At 38.2% G+C, this 19996-nt stretch overlaps 2 protein-coding genes across 19 annotated transcripts in view; one reads left to right on the top strand and one right to left on the bottom strand.

Annotated features, from left to right (window-relative positions):
- The first annotated feature begins 1388 nt into the window (after positions 1-1388).
- The window catches only part of dock7 (dedicator of cytokinesis 7), a 40424-nt gene continuing 21816 nt past the window's right edge, over positions 1389-19996 (top strand). For 16 of the 18 annotated variants that reach the window (XM_026345785.1, XM_026345774.1, XM_026345775.1 and 13 more), the window contains exons 1-19: positions 1389-1536; positions 4312-4411; positions 5384-5559; positions 5654-5722; positions 5823-5952; positions 6109-6321; positions 6559-6644; positions 6748-6814; positions 7322-7471; positions 7875-7955; positions 8100-8262; positions 8788-8930; positions 9080-9173; positions 9355-9517; positions 17780-17897; positions 18191-18261; positions 18865-19003; positions 19209-19310; positions 19477-19563. In XM_026345785.1, coding sequence (XP_026201570.1) covers positions 1499-1536; positions 4312-4411; positions 5384-5559; positions 5654-5722; positions 5823-5952; positions 6109-6321; positions 6559-6644; positions 6748-6814; positions 7322-7471; positions 7875-7955; positions 8100-8262; positions 8788-8930; positions 9080-9173; positions 9355-9517; positions 17780-17897; positions 18191-18261; positions 18865-19003; positions 19209-19310; positions 19477-19563 — 2190 coding nt within the window. In that variant the 5' untranslated portion in view covers positions 1389-1498. The remainder of the gene's footprint in view (positions 1537-4311; positions 4412-5383; positions 5560-5653; positions 5723-5822; positions 5953-6108; positions 6322-6558; positions 6645-6747; positions 6815-7321; positions 7472-7874; positions 7956-8099; positions 8263-8787; positions 8931-9079; positions 9174-9354; positions 9518-17779; positions 17898-18190; positions 18262-18864; positions 19004-19208; positions 19311-19476; positions 19564-19996) is intronic. The other 2 variants (XM_026345783.1, XM_026345784.1) reach the window with 1 other exon arrangement.
- Positions 10545-14800, bottom strand: angptl3 (angiopoietin-like 3). Its single transcript, XM_026345795.1, has 7 exons — positions 14147-14800; positions 13512-13622; positions 13247-13358; positions 13007-13120; positions 12653-12748; positions 11887-12159; positions 10545-11691 (listed from the first exon to the last, which is right to left on the bottom strand). The coding sequence occupies exons 1-7, from the start codon at positions 14675-14677 to the stop codon at positions 11507-11509; spliced, it is 1422 nt and encodes a 473-aa protein (XP_026201580.1). The 5' UTR covers positions 14678-14800; the 3' UTR covers positions 10545-11506.

The following is a 19996-nucleotide window of genomic DNA, read 5'->3' on the forward strand; positions in this document are numbered from 1 at the left end:
CTTTACAGTCATGGACAGATATTGAGAAATGCACACACAGGGGATAAGAACCTCACCCTTTTGTTAAGGATCCCCGGTTTTCTTTTGGTAATTTTGTCTGTTTTTGTGGTAATTGTGTGTTTCTTTATGTTTTGTCAGTTTTGAACCAAGTTTCATTTAGTGTTTGCTTTGGGTTGATTTGCTTCTGTATTATTTGTAATTCGTTGTCATGTTTATGGTAATTTTCCATCTGTTTCTGGTAGTTTCTGTTGGAAGTTTTACATCTCTTTTATTTTTGTAGCAGATTGCATCTTTTTGAGGCAAATTTGAATTTTTTCTTCTTATTTGATTTTTAGCTATCTCTTTGTGGTAATTTTGTGTCTTTGAACTGGTTCACTAAAAGCAAAGTGCTGGCCTAAAGACTTTTTGACCTTTTAGTCCACTGAGACTGAGCCTATAAGGTATCAGATAATCCATACATCAGTACAATGTTGAAGATGACACTTTGTACTGAAAGGTGTTTGTTGTTTCTACTGTTGAGAAATGTTTTCTTGAATTACTTGCATTAAGAACAAAATAGAAAAAGCAAATAAATGTGGATAATTCAATGATGATATGATAAAAAAAATGTGGATGTTATTTCAAATGGAATAGTTTTTGAAGTCGCTTGTAATTTTATCAAGTTCAATTCAAAGTGTTTCAAATACTTTATTTTCTCAGTGAAGTACTTGTACTTGTATAAGCCAGTACTTGAAGCATTTGAATTCTCCTTGTAGTGGAGTATTGTATTCTGGGTCTCTGTATTTTTGCCTCCTCTGTTTATCAGTTTAGGAATTTTATAAGTTCATGTGATTAAATTTACTTTTTATTATGTTGTCCCTTTACCTTTTAATGGTGCTTTATAATCTGACATTTATTATTTTTCAAAAGGCATTCAGGCAAAAGTATTAAACAGTATTGGTAAAATCACTACTGACTCTAGAGCTACAATGATTAGTTCATTAATGAACTATTATCAACTCTTTTGGCAAAACATTTGGTTGTTGTTCATTTGAAGATGTCACTTTGGACTCTCAGGTATTTTCCATATTTTGTTAATTAGTCGAGAAATAATAAGCCAGATTTAGCAAATGTTGTATTTATTTATGTATTTATGTTGTATTTATGAAATTGATTTAGACCTTTACATTTATAATGTGTTTTGTTTGTATTGCTTAAAATCCTTTCATATCTCTTCTTGAGTTTGTTTAATCAGTGCACATTTAAATTACATGTATGTTAAAAAGAATAATCAACTAAAACCAGTTGCAGCGTCGCTGTATTGTCATCACACAGTGCGCAGGTGCTTTTCCCTGGGTGTGTTCTGTTGCCCGCTGTGACCGTATTTACGGCGCTGGTCCCGTTCTCCCGTCTCCCCGTCTCCCTGTGGCCGTAGTGAGTGAGTGGATCCGAGACTGCCTGCTGCCCTGCCTGCCTGCCTGCCTGGGAATTTCGGTAAAGCACATCCGCGGCTACTGCCATGGCTGAACGCCGCGCCTTCGCCCAAAAAATCAGCAGGTAAAGACTTGGGACCCCGAGACGAGCTCGTCAAGGACGCACCGAGCACTTTGTCGCCTTAAACGCGGTCTAGGTCGTCCTCGGACCACCGCTGAGGGACCCCCGTGAGGGGAGGCCCGACCGCCAGCACAGCCTGGCCGCTGCGAGCTAGCCGCTTGTTAGCCGTAAAAGATGCTCCGACCCACCCAGACAGACAGCAGCACCGCTAGCTACACCCTTTCCAGCGATAGCTAACAAAGGAGCCGGGTGTAGTGTTGTCGTAATGAGACGGTTGTGGCCACAGGGGATCGCGGGTTTTAATAATTAAATGAAGCGATTTAACTCTAAATTTAAAAAACGTTAATATTGGGCTAGTTAGCTAACAGTCGCTAACGGCGAGCAGCTAACTGGGTGTTACTGGTTGTCAAGTGGATGTGACTCAACTTTGTTTGTTGAATTGTGTTTTAAGTAAGAACTCATTTACATTTGTAAAGACAGTAAGTCTGGAAACAAAAGCCTCCCACAGCAGCTATCACTTAGCGATATTATCTCCCGTTCCCCGCCCCTCAGACTGATCAAAGTAATCTCTTTAACAAAGGGCTTTGTGCTAGCTGTCAAATACCATCATCCCAGTCTGTAGATGCATATATACATGTGTGATAATCATCTATCACAGGTATTAACATAAACTGTGGCTAAAACACTAGACACTGTCAGGTGATCACTTAATTCACTGGCAGAACCAGTACAGTAATATTTTCCAGGTTGCTGGTTCCAGTTTCCCCAGAACTAATGTATAAGAATAACATGATGAATAACTTCGTACAGCTTCTCCTGAGATTATCCTGATGATCTGAGGGCTTTGGAAAGGGGGAATTCCTGTGTTCAGTTCTGTTTTTATATTTTTCACATGGAAGAACTCTAATGGCCATGCAATTTTCCATCTCCGCTTTGTGATGGTTCGTCTTTTTGAGTTTCAGAAATGTAGGGGTAAAAATTCGGTCATGTCATTTAGAGTTATGGGTTGGATTGTGAAGTTGATGCTCTTTCTTTGTTGGTGGTGGATGCATTATTTGTTATTAATCACAACTACATCCAGTTATTGGAATTTCAAATTGATTTATTCTGACTGGACATACACTCCGGATTCAGGGTTATTCAGGCAGAATGATTGAGAGGGGCTTAACTGGAATCAGCTAATAAATCGGAAGTTAACAAACACAATAATACTATGCATGCCTTATCTGTGCAAAATAAACAAAAGGACACCTTTTACCACTATATCAAAATTTACCATAGAGATAAGGCAACAACTTCTCGCACAGCCACAGTTAGAAAGTAAACAGTGACTTCCAGAAAGAGCATGTTCATTGCTGACCTTTTTAGCAGATTGTGTTATATTGCCAGTGTCTTTGTGAAACAACACATTTACATTTTAAAGGCTCTTAACATTGTATGTAGTATTTACCTTGTCAACGTTATTCAAGCACATAACTGTACATGTTTAGGCATGCTTTAAATTACAAGTTAGCTAGTGTCACACATTGGGTCAGTTTTAGTAGATAAAATATCTAGAAAGTTTTTTTTCAGATATTTTTAGTTTCCAACAGTTTATATTTTGTTGATCTTGAAGTGATAACAGCTGTTTATTTAATCAAGTTATTCCTCTGTGCATTAACCAGTGCTAAGTAAAGGTCTGGAAAGAGGCACTAGGGAGCACTGTGTAATGTGCTTGTCAGTTCAGCGTTTCTTTCTTTTTCCAGTGGTGACAGCACTGCACTGCAGAAGCCACTGGATCTCTACTACAGAGCATTATCATTTTTATCTAAAGCTGGCTAGTGAGATAACCTACCTCGTGATGTAGCTTTCAGGATGGAGAGAAAAACTGGAAAATTGCCCAGTTTATTGATTATGAAGAAAGATGTAATGGAAAAAAAACATTGTTAATGATAACTGTGGATTCTCATAACCTCCATGTTGCCTGTGCAAGATAACCTTGAATCTTTTGTGTCTAACCCTTATCCTTGGTTGTAATTTGTTATTTGTTTTTGTCACTTTGGGCTTTGCTGCATTGTTGTTTTGTTCAAGGTAGAAGTGATTTTGGTGGTTGTTTTGATTTAAGGTGTGTGTGTGTGTGTGTGTGTGTGTGTGTGTGTGTGTGTGTGTGTGTGTGTGTGTGTGTGTGTGTGTGTGTGTGTGTGTGTGTGTGTGTGTGTGTGTGTGTGTGTGTGTGTGTGGCTACAGTTGCAGTTGAACAGGAAAAACTTTGTGCTGACCACTGGGCTCCAGAGATTTTTTTTTTCTTTCCTGTATGTTGTAATATATGATGCTGTCTGGATGACACGGTGAAGTTCTGACACAAAGAGAAATCCTAAAACAACAAAAAGTACAATCCTAAATGCTATCTAGCCTCACCTTTAATATATTACTCAATTTTCTTAAGAATGAAGTAAATGTTAAATGTCACCCATGCTTCACAGTTGAAGGCTTTTAACTGCAGTGGTTTAACATTTGAAACAGGAAAGACAAACTCATGTTCCTTTTATTAATCCATACAATTATCGGCTTGTGTTATACGTTTTATACGACCACCTTGCAAATGTCTGTCAGCACTGCTTACTGTCTTATAACCTGTATACCAGTCTCAGTACTTTTGTGGACAAAATATTGTGTCGGTATTGTTTTGTTTATTGTCTTGGCAATGCCACCCTTAATTACAGATTAACCAGCCATGCATGTTATATATATATATACACTAACACTGTCTTCTGCCCCTTGGCTCTCCTGTCTTTTCAGGACTGTGGCAGCAGAGGTCCGAAAGCAGATAGCTGGACAGTATGGGGGCTCCCCACAACTCTTCAAAAACCTCAATGTTGGCACCACAACAAGCAACACAGTAAGTAGTCTTAAAGGCTAGTGTTCATTTTATCACCGTCAAACCTTTACTTTTACTTGTACTATGACCAAGACAACTTTCAGTCATATTAGTGATTATTATATATATATTATTATTCTGTACAACTCTTGTATGTTGTGCTAAATATCAGCAGTGGTAATTATTGGATTAGCTGCAAGTCTGCTCCACTGTTTCTATAGTGCCCATATTTGAACTCAAACAGTATGTTTGTTAAAGGGATAGTGCCAATTGATCTTCAGCAGCCCAAAGCCCACACACCAGCAAATATTCCCAACCCCCAAATCCTAAATTAGGCTACAGTTGACTTTTAATTAAACCGTGAAAAGAGTTTGTGTACAACGTCCTCGAGAGACAAGCGCACACACTCAGACTTCCGTTCACACAGACATTTGTCCTTCATTAAAAACTCAGCCCTGTCTGCGAGTATTATAAACTACTGTGTTGTGTTTTATTGTCTCTAAATACACTTTCATGCTGTGTGAATCCCAGTGATCTTGCTAAAAACAAAGATTCCCACCTGGGTTTATCATTTACTATTTTAAATACACACTAATACATAGGAAACCGTCAGCTCATACAAGTGGCACACTTGCTAATCTGTTTGCTGGGATCACATTTAGGGCATTGTAAAGCATATGCTGGAATCACAAACATCATTCTGAAAATTGATCTTCCTGTTTAAAATTAAAGATAGGTCCTATATAGTTTAATATTTTGAATGTGCTGGTTCTGTGCATGGTGTACATTCGTAGAAAGAATAATAACCCATGACTCTGCAACTTTCCTCAGAGGTTGTATGAGATATAAATCTTATAAAGCTTTTACAAAACAGAGGAAAAAAATTATTTACAATATGAAGAGGAGTATCGCCTATCATGGGAGAACTGAAGAGCTGAAAATATCTATGTCATAGCAGATCTCTCCTGCTCCCTCCTTCTCATTGTCCTCCAGGTTCCCCTCACAGAGGCAGTGGAACCAGTGGATTTTGAGGAGTACCTCATCACTCACCCTCCCATCGTTGAATCAGGTCCCCTGAGAGATCTGATTGAGTTTCCTCCGGATGACATTGAGGTCATCTACACACCCAGGGAGTGCCGCACAGTGGTGCAAGCTGTCCCGGAGGAAGGGTAAGGATTCTTGATTGTGGATTAATGCATTTAATGTCTGACTCTTGCTATTAAAATAAAGCTTCTTTAACTGATTGAGCCTGTCTGTCTTCAGGGACACTGATCCTCATGTCAGAGACTGTGTCAGATCATACACAGAAGACTGGGCCGTTGTCAACAGAAAGTAAGTTGTTGTTTTCGCTCTTTAAAACACAACAATAATGTAGACAACTGTTTAATGTTCATTTAGTTCTTGTGTTCTAAATGACTTCCTGCATTTTCAGATATCACAAGCTTGGTACGGGCTTTAATCCCAACACTCTAGATAAGCAGAAAGAGCGTCAGAAAGGCCTACCAAAACAAGTGTTTGAGGCTGATGAGATGCCAGACAACAGCAGTTATCAGGATGACCAGGTACAGAATCATTCATTAGTAAGAAGTTACCCTAAACCTAAGTGTTCAGGATAGGAGGATATAGCTTTGAATTATATTGTCATTATAGTCATAATTGCCAGAATGCTGTGCATGCAAGCTAGAATCCCTGCAGCAATTCTTCTCCTTGTCTTGTAGGATGACCTGAAGCGGCGGTCTATGTCTATAGATGACACCCCACGTGGCAGCTGGGCCTGCAGCATATTTGACTTGAAGAACTCCCTCCCAGATGCCCTTCTGCCTCACCTGCTCGACCGTGCTCCCAATGAGGAGATTGACAGGCATAATGAAGATCAGCGCAAGGCCAACCGCCACCGTGAACTCTTCGCTCTGCACCCTGCCCTTGATGAGGTGAAATATTCTCCTGCACCTATGCTGGAATTGTAAATAAAATGTTGTATCTTACTCTAACAATGAGCCTAATCTTCTTCTTCACTTTTAAAATCACATAATATCTGCTATTAACTTTGTAATAAATATATTTACATGCATAAATGTTTTTCATCACAGCAGGGCTGTGCAGAAATTGAGTCACATTTTCCTGATTTGTCCTGATTTTTTCTTTTTATATTTCATGTGAATGTGTAGGAGGAACCCATCGAGCGCCACTGTGTGCCTGAAGTACCTAAAGAACACTTTGGCCAGAGGCTACTCGTCAAGTGCTTGTCCTTGAAGTAAGTGGTGGACAGGCCTTTTCAGAAAACGAAAGGCTTTAACCCATTTTATTTAACTGCTGCTTTCTGCTGACCCACTCTATTTTTTTCTCTCCCCTTGAAGGTTTGAGATCGAAATTGAGCCCATATTTGCTAGTTTGGCCTTATATGATGTCAAGGAAAAGAAAAAGGTAAGCTGTTATGCTTTCCTCAGTGCCTCCTCAGCCCTGAGTTGTTGGGCCACTTCTGGAAACCGTTAAAATTGTTGGGAGGCCCAAACGAATTTGATGAGTGGACTATAAAATTTTACGTTGTTGCCCTGTTATGGTTGTGTGAATGCAGTTAAATCATACTCTGAAAATATCTGTCTATCTTAAGTGCTGCAGTCGTGCTTCTTTCACTTCCCCTTTATCTAACAAACACTAGATGGTAGTAGTTGCCTTAAAAAGTGGATCCCTCTTATATGCTGTTCTGAACAAGAGCTCTATTATTTTACAAGTAAGTTGTTTGTCACTGAAATGTGATTGTGTTGGTCATCCACCATGAGCAAGAAATCAGGCTGTAGTGTCTGTGCTGTAAAATTTTAGATTGAAAACTGATTATTATCATGTTGTAGTCATGGTATTACATACATGACATTTCTGTCATTTCTTATGTTATGATAATGTTATAATTACTTATTTGTGTGTGTCCCACAGATATCGGAGAACTTTTTCTTTGACCTGAACTCTGAGCAGACAAAGGCAATGCTGCGTCCACACATTCAGACAGCTGCCATCTCTACATTGGCTCGCTCTGCTATATTTTCCATCACTTACCCCTCCCAGGATGTCTTTTTGGTCATTAAGGTTAGGCACGTTGTGACATTTTTTCTCTTTTTCGTCAAATGTTGTATTAAAAATAATGAAAGTAACGATAATATTGTTTTTCCTCTATAATTTAAGGGGACACTGATTCTAAGATTAAACACCACCTGGTTGCTTTTTGGGTGGGGAAAAAAACTTTTTTCAAGAAACATGTTTAGACTGCTGTCAATGGAAAATTAATTTCTATCATCATTATTTCTTTTATGGGAGCAAATGCATTGGTCCTCTGAATGGTGCCATGTTCTTTGAGAATATCAAAAAGAATATCTGGTGAAATACAATACAGACTTTAAATATGATTGGAAGAAATGTGATGGGTCTTTGTCCTGTATTATCACTGCTTGCTGTGTATGAATGTGTTGACTGAAAACTGCTTTGTCTGCAGCTGGAAAAGGTACTGCAGCAAGGCGATATTGGAGAATGTGCTGAGCCATACATGGTCTTCAAAGAGTCAGATGCTGCCAAGGTATTATCAGTATTATAAATTGCTTTGAATTATTATTATCACAAAGTGTAACAAGGAAACTTTGTTACAGTTTAAATGTTCTTATATATAAATCACAAATATAACCAACTTAGGTAAACATGTCTTTTTGTCTTTTTGTTGTAGAATAAAGAGAAGCTGGAGAAGCTTCGCAGTCAGTCAGAGCAGTTCTGCCAACGTCTGGGCCGCTACCGCATGCCCTTTGCTTGGACTGCTATTCATCTAATGAACATTGTAAACAGTGCCGGCAGTCTTGAGAGAGATACGGAGCTGGAGATGAGCCTCTCAGGTCTGACATTCTCTTTTAAAATAACCCTATAAACTATAAAGATATGGATCTCAGCATCAGGTTGGAGGCACCAAAAACTTCAGTCAGTGTTTAATACTCCTAATCACTCACAGTATCTTTGTTTAACTTATAACAGGGACATGGCAGTCACGCATGAAGCTCATGGACTTATCTTTACTTTAGCACACTTTAAAGTATTATCTAAAAAGACTTTCCCAAGAGCAGACAGCAGGTTAAGTAAATTCAGACAGAAAAACATCCAAACAAAGTACCCAGCAATATTGATCATTGGTGTGTTATTTTAGGTTTGAGCCTTGGTATTTGTCTAACCTTTGACCTCTTGAGGCTGGCTGTGAGTGTTGCATTTTTAATTCCTAGACAGATTAGAAAAACATATTCTTCTTTGTTCTGTTAGATAGAAATATGACATGAGCCTTTTGTAGGAAGAAAAAGCTATCAATAAACCAAGTACGTGATTATAAAATGCTGTTTTTTTGTTGTTGTTTTTTTTTTGCATATGTGCAGAGAGAAAAGGCTCATGGTCAGAACGGAGAAACTCAAGCATCATGGGAAGGCGTTCTCTGGAGAGGACCACAAGTGGAGATGAGTCATGTAGTCTGACAGGCTTTAGACCTGCAACACTTACCATTACCAACTTCTTCAAACAGGTCTACACAGCTACAAATACTACATGCACACACAAATCTAAATTGAGTTTTATACTCTACTTGGCATGCACATACAGAGACACTAAACTGTGTTATATTTTCTTTTTTGTTTTCCCCTTAATTTTTTATATTATGCATGTGTGTTATAGGAGGGCGACAGGTTGAGCGATGAGGACTTGTATAAGTTTCTAGCAGATATGAGAAGGCCGTCTTCAGTTCTGAGGAGACTCAGACCAATAACAGGTACATATATTGCAGAAAACAGTGTCTTTTAATTTTTTGATCCCATCAGTAGTTGTTGACCAGACTTTCATTGGCTTCACCAATGACAAAAAGTGAACCATATGGTTCAAATGAATTACCTTGTTTATTTCTGTTTCTCGACCTGCTATACAGTCTCTCCTTTCTCCTCTTGTCACCATAGCCCAGTTGAAGTTGGACATTTCTCCAGCTCCAGAGAACCCCCATTACTGTTTAACTCCTGACCTACTGCAGGTTAAACCTTACCCAGACAGCAGAGTACGCCCCACCAGAGAGATCCTTGAGTTTCCTGCCAGGGATGTCTATGTGCCAAACACCACATACAGGTACAGAAAAATCATTTGCAGTGATAAAAAAATAACTTTTGCCCCTATATTCTGAGCTTAGTCCTTTTAGCTTAAGAAGTATACATATTTTTTAAAGTAAAGCTCACTTTCTATATTACCTGTACTGATAGGTGGCAAAAAGATAAAGCTTTTATTATTATTATTATTATTATTATTATTATTATTATTATCTAAGGCTATTTATCTATGACAGTTGGATTTGTATTGTATTTAAAAGATATTTTCATCTTGCCTGCCGATGACATATTTGTTTATTGGTTTAAATGTGGATGATCTACAGATGAATATGAATGAATATAAATATTACATTTCAGTTGTAATGTACTTAAACTTGCTGAAGTGCTGTTTAGGGTAAGTATTTTGTTTTTCAGGGACTACAGAGGGATAGATGTTTGTTTTTTTGTTTACATTAATAATCTGTTAAAAATATATAAAAGAATTGTAAACGGAAACTAAACTGTAGATAAATATAGACAAACCTCCATATTCTTCATAAATCTCAAAACAAACTCACACAAAAGTAATTACTTAGTTAGTAAAGAACACTAAACACATCTTCATCCTGTAGAAATGAATACAAATCAATTTGAACTGTGCATAGGAATTGACACTGTGGCTTGTTAATGTTCACCGCTGTCTGCCAGTGCACCATGTACATGTTCTATCAGAGCAACTGCTATTTTTGTCGAGGTCATTTGAAGAGATGTGTCTTATTGCTAGATGTTGCTGGTGACACGGTCACACGACTGCAGGCTTGTTTGTCTACAAATAACATGTGCCCTCCCATTGTAGATTAACTAATGCCAGACCTAATTGATCCACCACAGATAGCTAGTGGGACCTGGTGAAAGGAAATCATAATGCTGTTTTTTATTATTTTTATTTGTATTATTATTGTAATTATCAGAGGAAAGAAAGTTTTATACTTCTTATTGCTATCGATACAATACATTGTATTTGTACCTATTATAAAAATGTAAATAACATTAAGACACTATGATTAGTGTAATAGTTTTACCATAATTTTAATTTTTTCTTCATAAATATGATTTATTAGAACACAGATTCTTGACAGAGTGAAATGTTAGCGTGAGGCCCATCTACAGTACAGTTATTTATGTTGAAATAATGGACAAGAGTCAATATGACTCAATAACAATACAGTAGGAAATTGACTGAAATTATACTTTTCCAGCAGTAACAGCATAAATCATATAAAAGTATGAACATGGCTTAAATACTTTACAGAGTAAAAAAAGAACAACCAAATAAACCTGCTTTTACAACATAGTATCTCCATATTTTTTTAGTGAATATGACTGCTCGCTTTGCCTTGCCATTGTAGTTCCTTGAATTTGGAGCTGAAGCAGAGTATTAATTATCCCATAAATCACCAGTACTAACACTATAGTACTTTTTTCTTGAACCATTACGTGCTGTATGTCGGCTGCATGCTTTATATAATAATATGGTTGTATTTGTGCCTATGGGTCCTGTGAACATTTCAAGATAGTTAATTGCAATACATCGCAAAAATAAAACGTACTTTTAAATAGCTTAGTAGACATACAAATATGTATACATTTGCCAATCAATGAATCTCCGTTTTTTTATCTGCACCATGCTGTGTCAAGGCTTTCTCTCTTTCTGCTGCACTGTGCCATTTTGCTGCCAGCTGTGAATCAGTTTGCTGTAGATCAATATAATAAAGTCTGTTTCACAAGCGATAGCAAATGTTGCATAACGGTAATTCTGGTGTTGTTACTGGATCAAACAGTAGGTTAACAACCTGCGTGGCATTGTTACATCATTGCTACAGTTCAGCATTTTATGACTTCTCACTGCCGTAGACATATATAATGACTTACTTCAATTTCCTGTTCTATGGAACAATTTAGCTGAACATTAGATATTATCAGTGCTTGTGAAAAATGCAAGTAATGTTAAGGAAGGTGTGAATTGTTGGCCTTAGTTGAAGCTTTCAGCACTCGAAGCTGGTCGTATAGCAATCTTTGTCATCTTTAGAGAATTGGAGGGCCCTGTGCCAGACTTCCAGTGAATGCCCTTCCTCCTTACAGAGCGCCCCTTAGCCCTCAGCCACAAGTACCTTCCATTGAGGTTGTTCTCTCCGCATCCATTGAACCACCAACCACCTGCCAAAGGATCAGGAAAAGTTCAATAGATACATCTTAGTCTGTCAAAAACATCTTGTCAGGTATGTGCTCAGAACAGCCATAGTTTGATAGAGGATATGGCAGAAATAACAATAGTGCAATATTTGGACTATTTCTTATGTTGGGTATACGGGCCATAGAAGCCCTACAGAATAAGTTAGACAAACTCTTTACCTGTGTAATTGCGCGTGCAGTTGGGGTTTTGGTGGTTGTTGTCATGTCTGTCTTTGGTGGAGAACCTCATGCCATTGCTGCTGGTCAAGGCGTCATGCAGGTCACCGAAGAAATGACTGACATGAAGGGTGTAGTCCTTGGAGGGACCCTCCAGTGAGAAACGGTACTCAACCGAGTGCTTTTCTGCCTTCCAGTCCTCCAAGTCAATGCGTAGGATGTAAACTCCTTGGTGTGCAATACTGTAGATCTTCTTTAAGCCCAGCCAGAAGTCCTCTGAATTACACATAGTCATTAGCTTTTACCTTTTTTTTTTTGACATTCCCTACATATAAGTAACTCCACATTTTTGTCTGTTTATCTGTCAGCAGAACATTTGAAAAAGTTTCGCACAACCTTTTATTAATTAATTAATATTCATGCTTGTTAGGTTATGAATCATCCATATTTATTTGTAGCATGCTGCAGTCAGTAAGTATAGGTAGGTAACTGTGAAAAGTGCATTTACACTTCACGGCAACAGGAGCCATTACTTTGGAATTCAACATGGCTGTTGGATGCTACAGGGAAAGCTGCCAAAACTTGCTGTGTACTCAGACAATACAGGAAGTCATTTTGTTAGTTCATTGCTGATACGTAACGATTACTATTTCCTATTGCCAGGCTTTCAGGAAGTACTAACAGATGGGCTCCTCACAAAAAACTCGGTGCAGGCCAAGGTAGTTTTTTTGTTTAGAGTCAGATTTAAAACTTTATAAAAACTGCTTACTTTCCAGATCTCCAAATCCTTTCTCGTACTTGTCCCATGTCTGCTCAAAATCCACTGAACCATCGACCCTGTGTTGGATGACAGTCAAACCTGTGTCTATAGAATGGGTGAAAAATATATTCAAGTTGGGTTATTGTCGTACAAGACACACACCAGTAGTTGTTCCACACATGACACATGACAACAATCATAGATGTGGAAATTGGTTAACCACCCAGTTCCCCCTCCTATTGAATAACTTATTCAAAAACATGTAAATGCCAGTGTGTCATCTAAAAACATGTCAGGTCTTTAAATATAGAAACGGTGTTTAATGCTTTCACTGAGAACTTGGATAGCTGTAGTCTGACCCACCTGAGCCCATCTCGCAATACACATTGAATGGTTCTGAGTCATTAGGCTTGATAACATAAATTCCAGTGTTTGCCTCTCCTTTGTTAAACAGCTCACTACAGTCCACGGGCAGGTCTGAAACATAATAAAGATGATCACAATTGATGCTTCCACATTTCCCCAACCTTTGCATTCTACTTTTATTTTTAGCAAGCTATCTGCCGGATTTTCAAGGTATTTTCTTTAATTTTGTATTTTTACCATTTGTGTTCAGGCCAGTTGAGTTTCCTGTCAGATATTCAAACATATCGGGAGCTTCAAGGTCTGGATCGATTGCCTTATTGACTGTATCTTGAAAACTGTCAAAGCTTAGCTGCAAGAGAATGCAAATGGATTCATGGTGTTAAATTATATTGTCTGCCCTAGAAAAAGCAGCATTTCCCTCTCTGTATTCACAAAGCAGAATTTGCAAACAAAGCATTCTAATACTAAACAAGTTTCTCGGAGATAGTAGATGTAAAACTACCTTTTCCTCCAGGTTTTTAATCTTGATTTTCTGGTGGTCAAGTTGGTCATGCTGCTCCCTCACTGCTTTCAGCAGGTTGGCAATTGTTTTCTCTTGAGATTCAATCACTTCCTGAAAATGCCATTCACAGTGTTTATATACAGCAACTGAATCACACTGATCAGACTTTTTCTTTTTTCATGTTTTTCTTCATTATGTAACCTTTTTTATGTTTTTCTAAAATAATGTTGTGCTGCTCTTGCCAGTAGCAACTTATAGATAATAATAATAATCATGCAACAAAACACAAAGATTATTTTACGTGTCATGTTGCTTTCATTTTGCCAGTATGTGCAGTTTATGCATTTTGATAGCCCATGTGCTGACATACTGTATTATGACAGCATCTAAGTGCAATTAATGTCAATAATGCTACAAATGGGTAAAGGTATTAGGTTAATGGTTATTCAAGTCAGTGGAATTCATTAAATGCATTTCCATTGCTAATGTGATTTGAATGAAACATTTTGGTGGAGCTTTTATTTGCTTACTTCTCACATCTTTTGCTGTTAATATATAATACACTGCAAATTGATGTAAATAAGGAATTATATGTAATTAGGAAAATTTGCTTTAGTGCTTATCCGGTTGCTTACCTTGAGTGTCATGATTTCGCTGTGCTGGTCAGTAGGGGCCATGCTCTGTGACAGTCCTTTCAACGTCTCCTCAAGGCTCCCCACCTTGCTCTGTAGCTGTACACGCTCTTGCATGATGCTGTTGATTTTAGAGTTAATTTCCAGGGACAAGTTCTTAATTTCCTCATTGTTGGTCTTCAAAAAATTGGTGGTCTTTTTCAGCTCCTCCTCTTCTTCCTTGATCTCTGAAGTGACCACTGAGAGCTGGTAGAAAGACCGATCAAAAATGTTCAACTTCTGAAAAATGTCGTTGATTTGCGCCTTGGTCTTGTGGACAAACTCCCGTAAACTCTGTCCTAGCTGTAGGAGACCGTTGGCGAGTAAGCGGACATCGTCCAGCAGGGCAAAGCGAGACTTTGCCTCAGTTGGGCTTGGTTCTGTGATAAAGGCCTGGGAGGCCTGGGTTGGTTGCTCTTCTCTACCTACGGCTTCGAGTGGGACAGCGGCACTGGAATTGGCTAGCAGCAGCAACAAGCAAAACAACTTAATCATTGTTTCTTGTCCAATCAAGGTTTGTGGAATAGCAGTAATCTTCTATAATAATGGTTTGCTGCTCTTGCTTTCCTCAGCGATGTGCTGTTCTCTTTTCACTCCTCCTGCCTATAACCTAGACTTCCTTACAGTTGAAATGATGTGAGAGCAGCAGGCTGGCTTGTGTTATATAATGCCCTCTCAGTAGAGGAGGGGGGATTAGCTGATCATTAAACCCTACTATGTTTTAGCTCTGTACCCTACCTCCTCTCAAATCCCCTTCAAGCCCTCCCTCTCCTGAACAAACAAATCACAGCAGTGAGCAAAATGATATATACAACCCCCTTCTGTACTACCCATTTAACCCCAATCCCCTCTCCATACCACACCCTATCCTACCCTATTCTCCATCTGTGGTGCAGTTTTAGCTGATCAGCAGAAAAACAATGGCCAACAATAGCCATCACAGCTTTTTGATGGATCGTCAGTTTGATTAGTTTCAAACCTTATAACCCTGCACACACTTAGCTCTGATTGATAATGCTGTGTGTAATTAATGTTCTTTGGTTTGATTTAGCATCCTGCTGAATCAGCCTAGCATTAGACCCTCTGTCTCTCCTTCTCTCTCTCTCTCTCTCTCTTCTTCTCTTTTTGTGTGGGGAGGGGAGTGGGTCTGGCGTCTCTGCCAAGATTGAGCTTCTCGGGCATGAATGATGTTGGAGTGTTTGGACAGTGTCTTGGTTTTATTGGGCAGCCTTGTCAAGTTTGTCATGACTTGTGTGGTATTAGTAATGGCATCACAAATAAAATTGGGAATACAATATATTGTTTTCTGATTAGCTTGCAGCTTTGAAGGAAACATCCTGTGAGTCCTGTCATGAAAAATACTCTTTATGAGAATTCCTTAGTAAGTTGTTTTACGCAAACTTGCAGTGTGGGTGAAATATGTCCACCCTTAGCCACAGACATAGAGGACCTAATCAGTGAAATTACTTGGTGTACTATTTAATAGGTATATAAATAGTTTTACTCTTGGCAGTCCATGTTGTGTGGTTTCTGGCTGCTACGTAGGTAAGGCATATAGCTTTAGCATGTTTTTCTCCTAGGCATCTATATATTGAAAATGTACTCTTAATTTGTGCTATGGCTGATCTGTCACTTTCTATGGCCAATGAAAAGGATTATTAAATCAATTTGAAAAAGTATTCTGTCACAAATAGCTAAATATTGGGATGTTTGAACTGTTTTTTTTTTTTCTCTTTTTTAAGATGAACAGAACATAAAAAAGAATTCTATAGCTAGGACAAACTAGTTGTGTACTGAGTGAAAGAATCTGAAATCATTGATAATAATATTCAATGTCCTTAATTTCACTGCAGTGGTTAGTGTTGTAGCTTCATGACAGCAGGTTTTAGACTTTAAATCTAACCTGGTAGGAGCTTTTGCTTGCTATGTTCACATCACAAATCTGTGCACATTCATGACTCACTGCACAACCTATGTGGGTGATTTTATGTGATATACATCATGTTGGACCGTTTTGCTGAATAGACAACATTTTATTCAATTGAATGAAATTAAACAAAAAAAACCTTTGCGATTGTGGCTCTAATACACATTTGTCTATTGGACAAAACCTTAAAAATGTCAAATTAATGTGGTCTTATGTTGCACGGATACAGTTTTGAATAGAATTTACATAGTTTTACTCATTTTTCAAACTTTGAATTTATCTGTTGTTATGTTAGTATATCAACAGGCCCACTGGACAAATCTATTCTGATCCGTGTTTAGAATTTGTAAACAGTGGCTTTCCGAACAGTGATGAACCTTTATGTCTATTTGTCTTGGCCCCAAAAAGGACAAAGTATGTGACTACTGTGTAAAACTTCAGGGTTTACTGTGGGAGCTTCGAATTTTCAATGCAGAATTTGTGTTGCCACAGTTGATTTGTTCTGATTAACCTCAGTTGAATCTGATGAGATGAGTTGTCCAATCATTGGATCTGTTTGTGTATTTGAACTTTGCCATAGCCAAGTCATCTATCTTGTGGTCTATTCCAGTTCAAGTTCAACAACCCACTTTAAAGAAACAATAAAAAAATATTAGGACAAGCTAAATGGATGGTAACAAAATGAAAAATGCTAATCATCACACAAGATACATTCCCACGCCTTCTTGTCAGTTGTGTTTCCAGCTGTGTTCTCTGTGGGGCCGCCCCCCACAGAGTCAACTACGTCACTGTGGTTTTTCAGCTGTTCCCCAGATACCTTACACTTCCTATTTTGGGACCTCTTTCCCCCTTTCCAAATGTGTTGTAACCAGTACTTTTGACAGTTTAGTACAAGTACTTTTTCTGGCAACAATTACAATAATGAACATAAAATAAATAATGAACTGTAAAATAAAATACTACTTAATATTTCTAAGCTCTCAAGTCACAGTTTATCCCAGAATAATGTTTTCCATTATGTTGAAGGCCATTGTGCAACCTCTTACTCCTTAGGTGCCTCCTATACCCAGGGTTACCCTGTCATTTAAAAAAGAAGATTGTGATAATCACACACAATCTTTTCTTTAGTGTTACCAGTTTGCATTGTATTATTGAGGGGATAATTAACCTCTCATTGTACCTCTTTTTATCAGCTATCTTTCTAGACAAACAGATACCATTTAAAGGGAATCATTCACTCCCCCCCCCTTCCTCCCCTAGGATTTTTAGGTTGTGCCTCTGACCATTATTGACAGGCCAATCCTCCCGTATTTACCAATCAGAGGGTGGTATACTTACCACAGTGGCCTTGAATCTGATGTAACTGTGCTAGTTAACTAGGTCTAGCACTTACAAAGATGTTTGGTTTAGTTTTCAGAGTATAGTCATGAGTTAGACACAGTTGAAGGAAATTATCATATATATGTGATAAATTACTATGAAACATCATCATATGATATTGATGTTAAACTCAGCTTGTGTGTGATGCATTCCTTTGTCAGTACTATCATCATCATCATTACATTTTCAACATATGTGAACTCAAGCATTTTATTAATTGTCATGTTTCTTGCACTGTTACTGATCTAATTAATGAAGCACCTTTTTTCTTTTGTATCTGTGTTTTTAAGGAATCTGCTGTATGTGAACCCTCAGAGTCTTAACTTTGCCAACCGCCAAGGCTCTGCCCGCAACATCACAGTGAAAGTGCAATTTATGAATGGAGAAGATCCAAGTAATGCAATGCCGGTATGCCATGGTTAAACTCTATGACATAAACAATTGTTCTTAGCTAAATGTGTTATTATGTTGGAAACTAAACATTTTTACATTATACCCACTTGATGTTTTTACAGCTTAATGCATAATGCAAGTGCAGTCTAGTTGCCACTGAACAGCACTTTTGGGATATGCAGATTAATACAGTTGCACATAAATAAGACCGTGGAAAAAGCTGTGTACCAAGTATTTATATGAAACATAGAAAAACAATTTGCCTTTGTGACCTTCTGGGTGTTAATATGTATTTTTTTATCCACCAGGTGATATTTGGGAAGTCCAGCTGTGCAGACTTCTCTAAAGAGGCCTACACTGCTGTGGTGTATCATAACAGGTAAGTGCATGTGGCATCTTTCAGTTAGGATAGTCTTTATAGTGTAAAGCAACACATACTGTATACTAAATGACAGAGAATACTAAATGACCAGGAGAGAAAATTGCTCAGTTTCATGCATTTCCAATCAATTATCATTATCAATTATGGTTTTAACTGTGAAGTTTCTTCTATTACTGTTTTCCTTGAGAATTTTTCTTTTTCTGGTTCAAAACCAAAATATTAGTTCCCATGAGAAATTAGGGCTTTTCACTGACCCTTTTAAGCAGTTTTGGACATTTCCAGTCTTGAGGCAATTCTACTGGGATGGTTGATGGGCCTGCTGTAGTTGCGGGTTGTTTGTTTGTTCTGGACAATGACTTCAAGACAAAGTTTCCTCCTGTGGGAATATAAAGATTTCAGTTCAAGTGAATTATGATGTCTGGTTATTATAAGAACTTTAAAGCTCCGGTGAAATGTCAGTGAAACAGCAGCCGGAACAAAATGACTTGTGTTGTCTACTTAGTTAGGAAGCTAATTTAGTTTGGGTGATTGTCTCCATAACAGCCTGTAACACTTTCATTGAATGGTCCTGCTAGTATCATTACTAATTTCTGTCATCAGATCCCCTGACTTTCATGATGAGATCAAGATCAAGCTGCCTGCCTCATTGTCGGACCACCACCACATTCTCTTCACATTTTATCATGTCAGTTGCCAGCAGAAGCAGAACACACCTTTGGAGACCCCTGTGGGATACACGGTATGCCACAAGACCTTTGGTTCAGCCATGATAACCACACAGTCGGACACTGTAATTATAGATGACAGGCACTTGCACTCTCATTATTGTAGTATTCTGACCAAGTCAGTTCATCTTCATCCCATGCAAATGGTCTGATGTTACATTTTAAAGAGGAATCATAACATATAAAATATCAACATTATCCTCCTTCCTTGCTTTCCAGTGGATCCCTATGTTGCAGAATGGGCGACTACGAACAGGACACTTCTGTCTGCCTGTGTCTTTGGAAAAACCACCACAATCCTACTCTGTTCTCTCCCCAGATGTAAGACAGTGGGTTGTTTTTAAAAAAGAAATACAAACAAACCTAATGTTATATGCATTGTAAACTGTCAACTTCAAACTGCCCAAGTTGCTGTTGTTTAGAGTCCTATGAGAATGTTTATTTCATTAGTGCTGCACAGATTTATTCAAGTATTGGTTTTCTTAAGGTTCCACTCCCAGGGATGAAGTGGGTCGACAACCATCGAGGAGTATTTAATGTAGAAGTCGTGGCTGTTTCAACCATCCACACACAGGTAACAATATTGTGTTATACTAATGTCATTGATGGTGATTTTGGAAAAAACTCCCATCACCTCTCATCCTCCATCCTATTCTTCTTTCTTGGTTATACCAGTTGTGGTTGTGTTAAAAGAAGCAAAATTCTGCTGGAATGAGAAAACCTTAATATAACCAAACACAGATTTTCATATAAATAAAGAACCTTTTCCTAATTATTTGGTCTCATTGTTGGGCACTTTTCAGATGCATTAAACATAAATAATTATTAGAAATTTCTATTAAAGTTAAGACAAACAACCACACAGTGTTTAGGTAGCAATTCTTTCCCAACACCAGTTCATTAGTGGCTGAAGCTCACCTCGTGAGTAATTTACTGAGGTCTACTCCATCTGTGTCGGGTGAGGTGTGGAGGGCTTGACTGGGGTCCCCAGGAGTCTAACTGTGACT

The sequence above is a fragment of the Anabas testudineus genome, chromosome 4 (assembly GCF_900324465.2).
Source record: "Anabas testudineus chromosome 4, fAnaTes1.2, whole genome shotgun sequence".
Classification (NCBI taxonomy): domain Eukaryota; kingdom Metazoa; phylum Chordata; class Actinopteri; order Anabantiformes; family Anabantidae; genus Anabas; species Anabas testudineus.

Coding starts and splice junctions, on each gene's coding strand:
- angptl3 (XM_026345795.1), bottom strand. CDS start 14,677: ATGATTAAGTTGTTTTGCTTGTTGCTGCTGCTAGCCAATTCCAGTGCC. Junction 12,749..13,006: donor GTATTGCGAGATGGGCTCAG/GTGGGTCAGACT, acceptor CCCATTCTATAG/ACACAGGTTTGACTGTCATC. Junction 11,692..11,886: donor CTGCACGCGCAATTACACAG/GTAAAGAGTTTG, acceptor ATCCTTTGGCAG/GTGGTTGGTGGTTCAATGGA.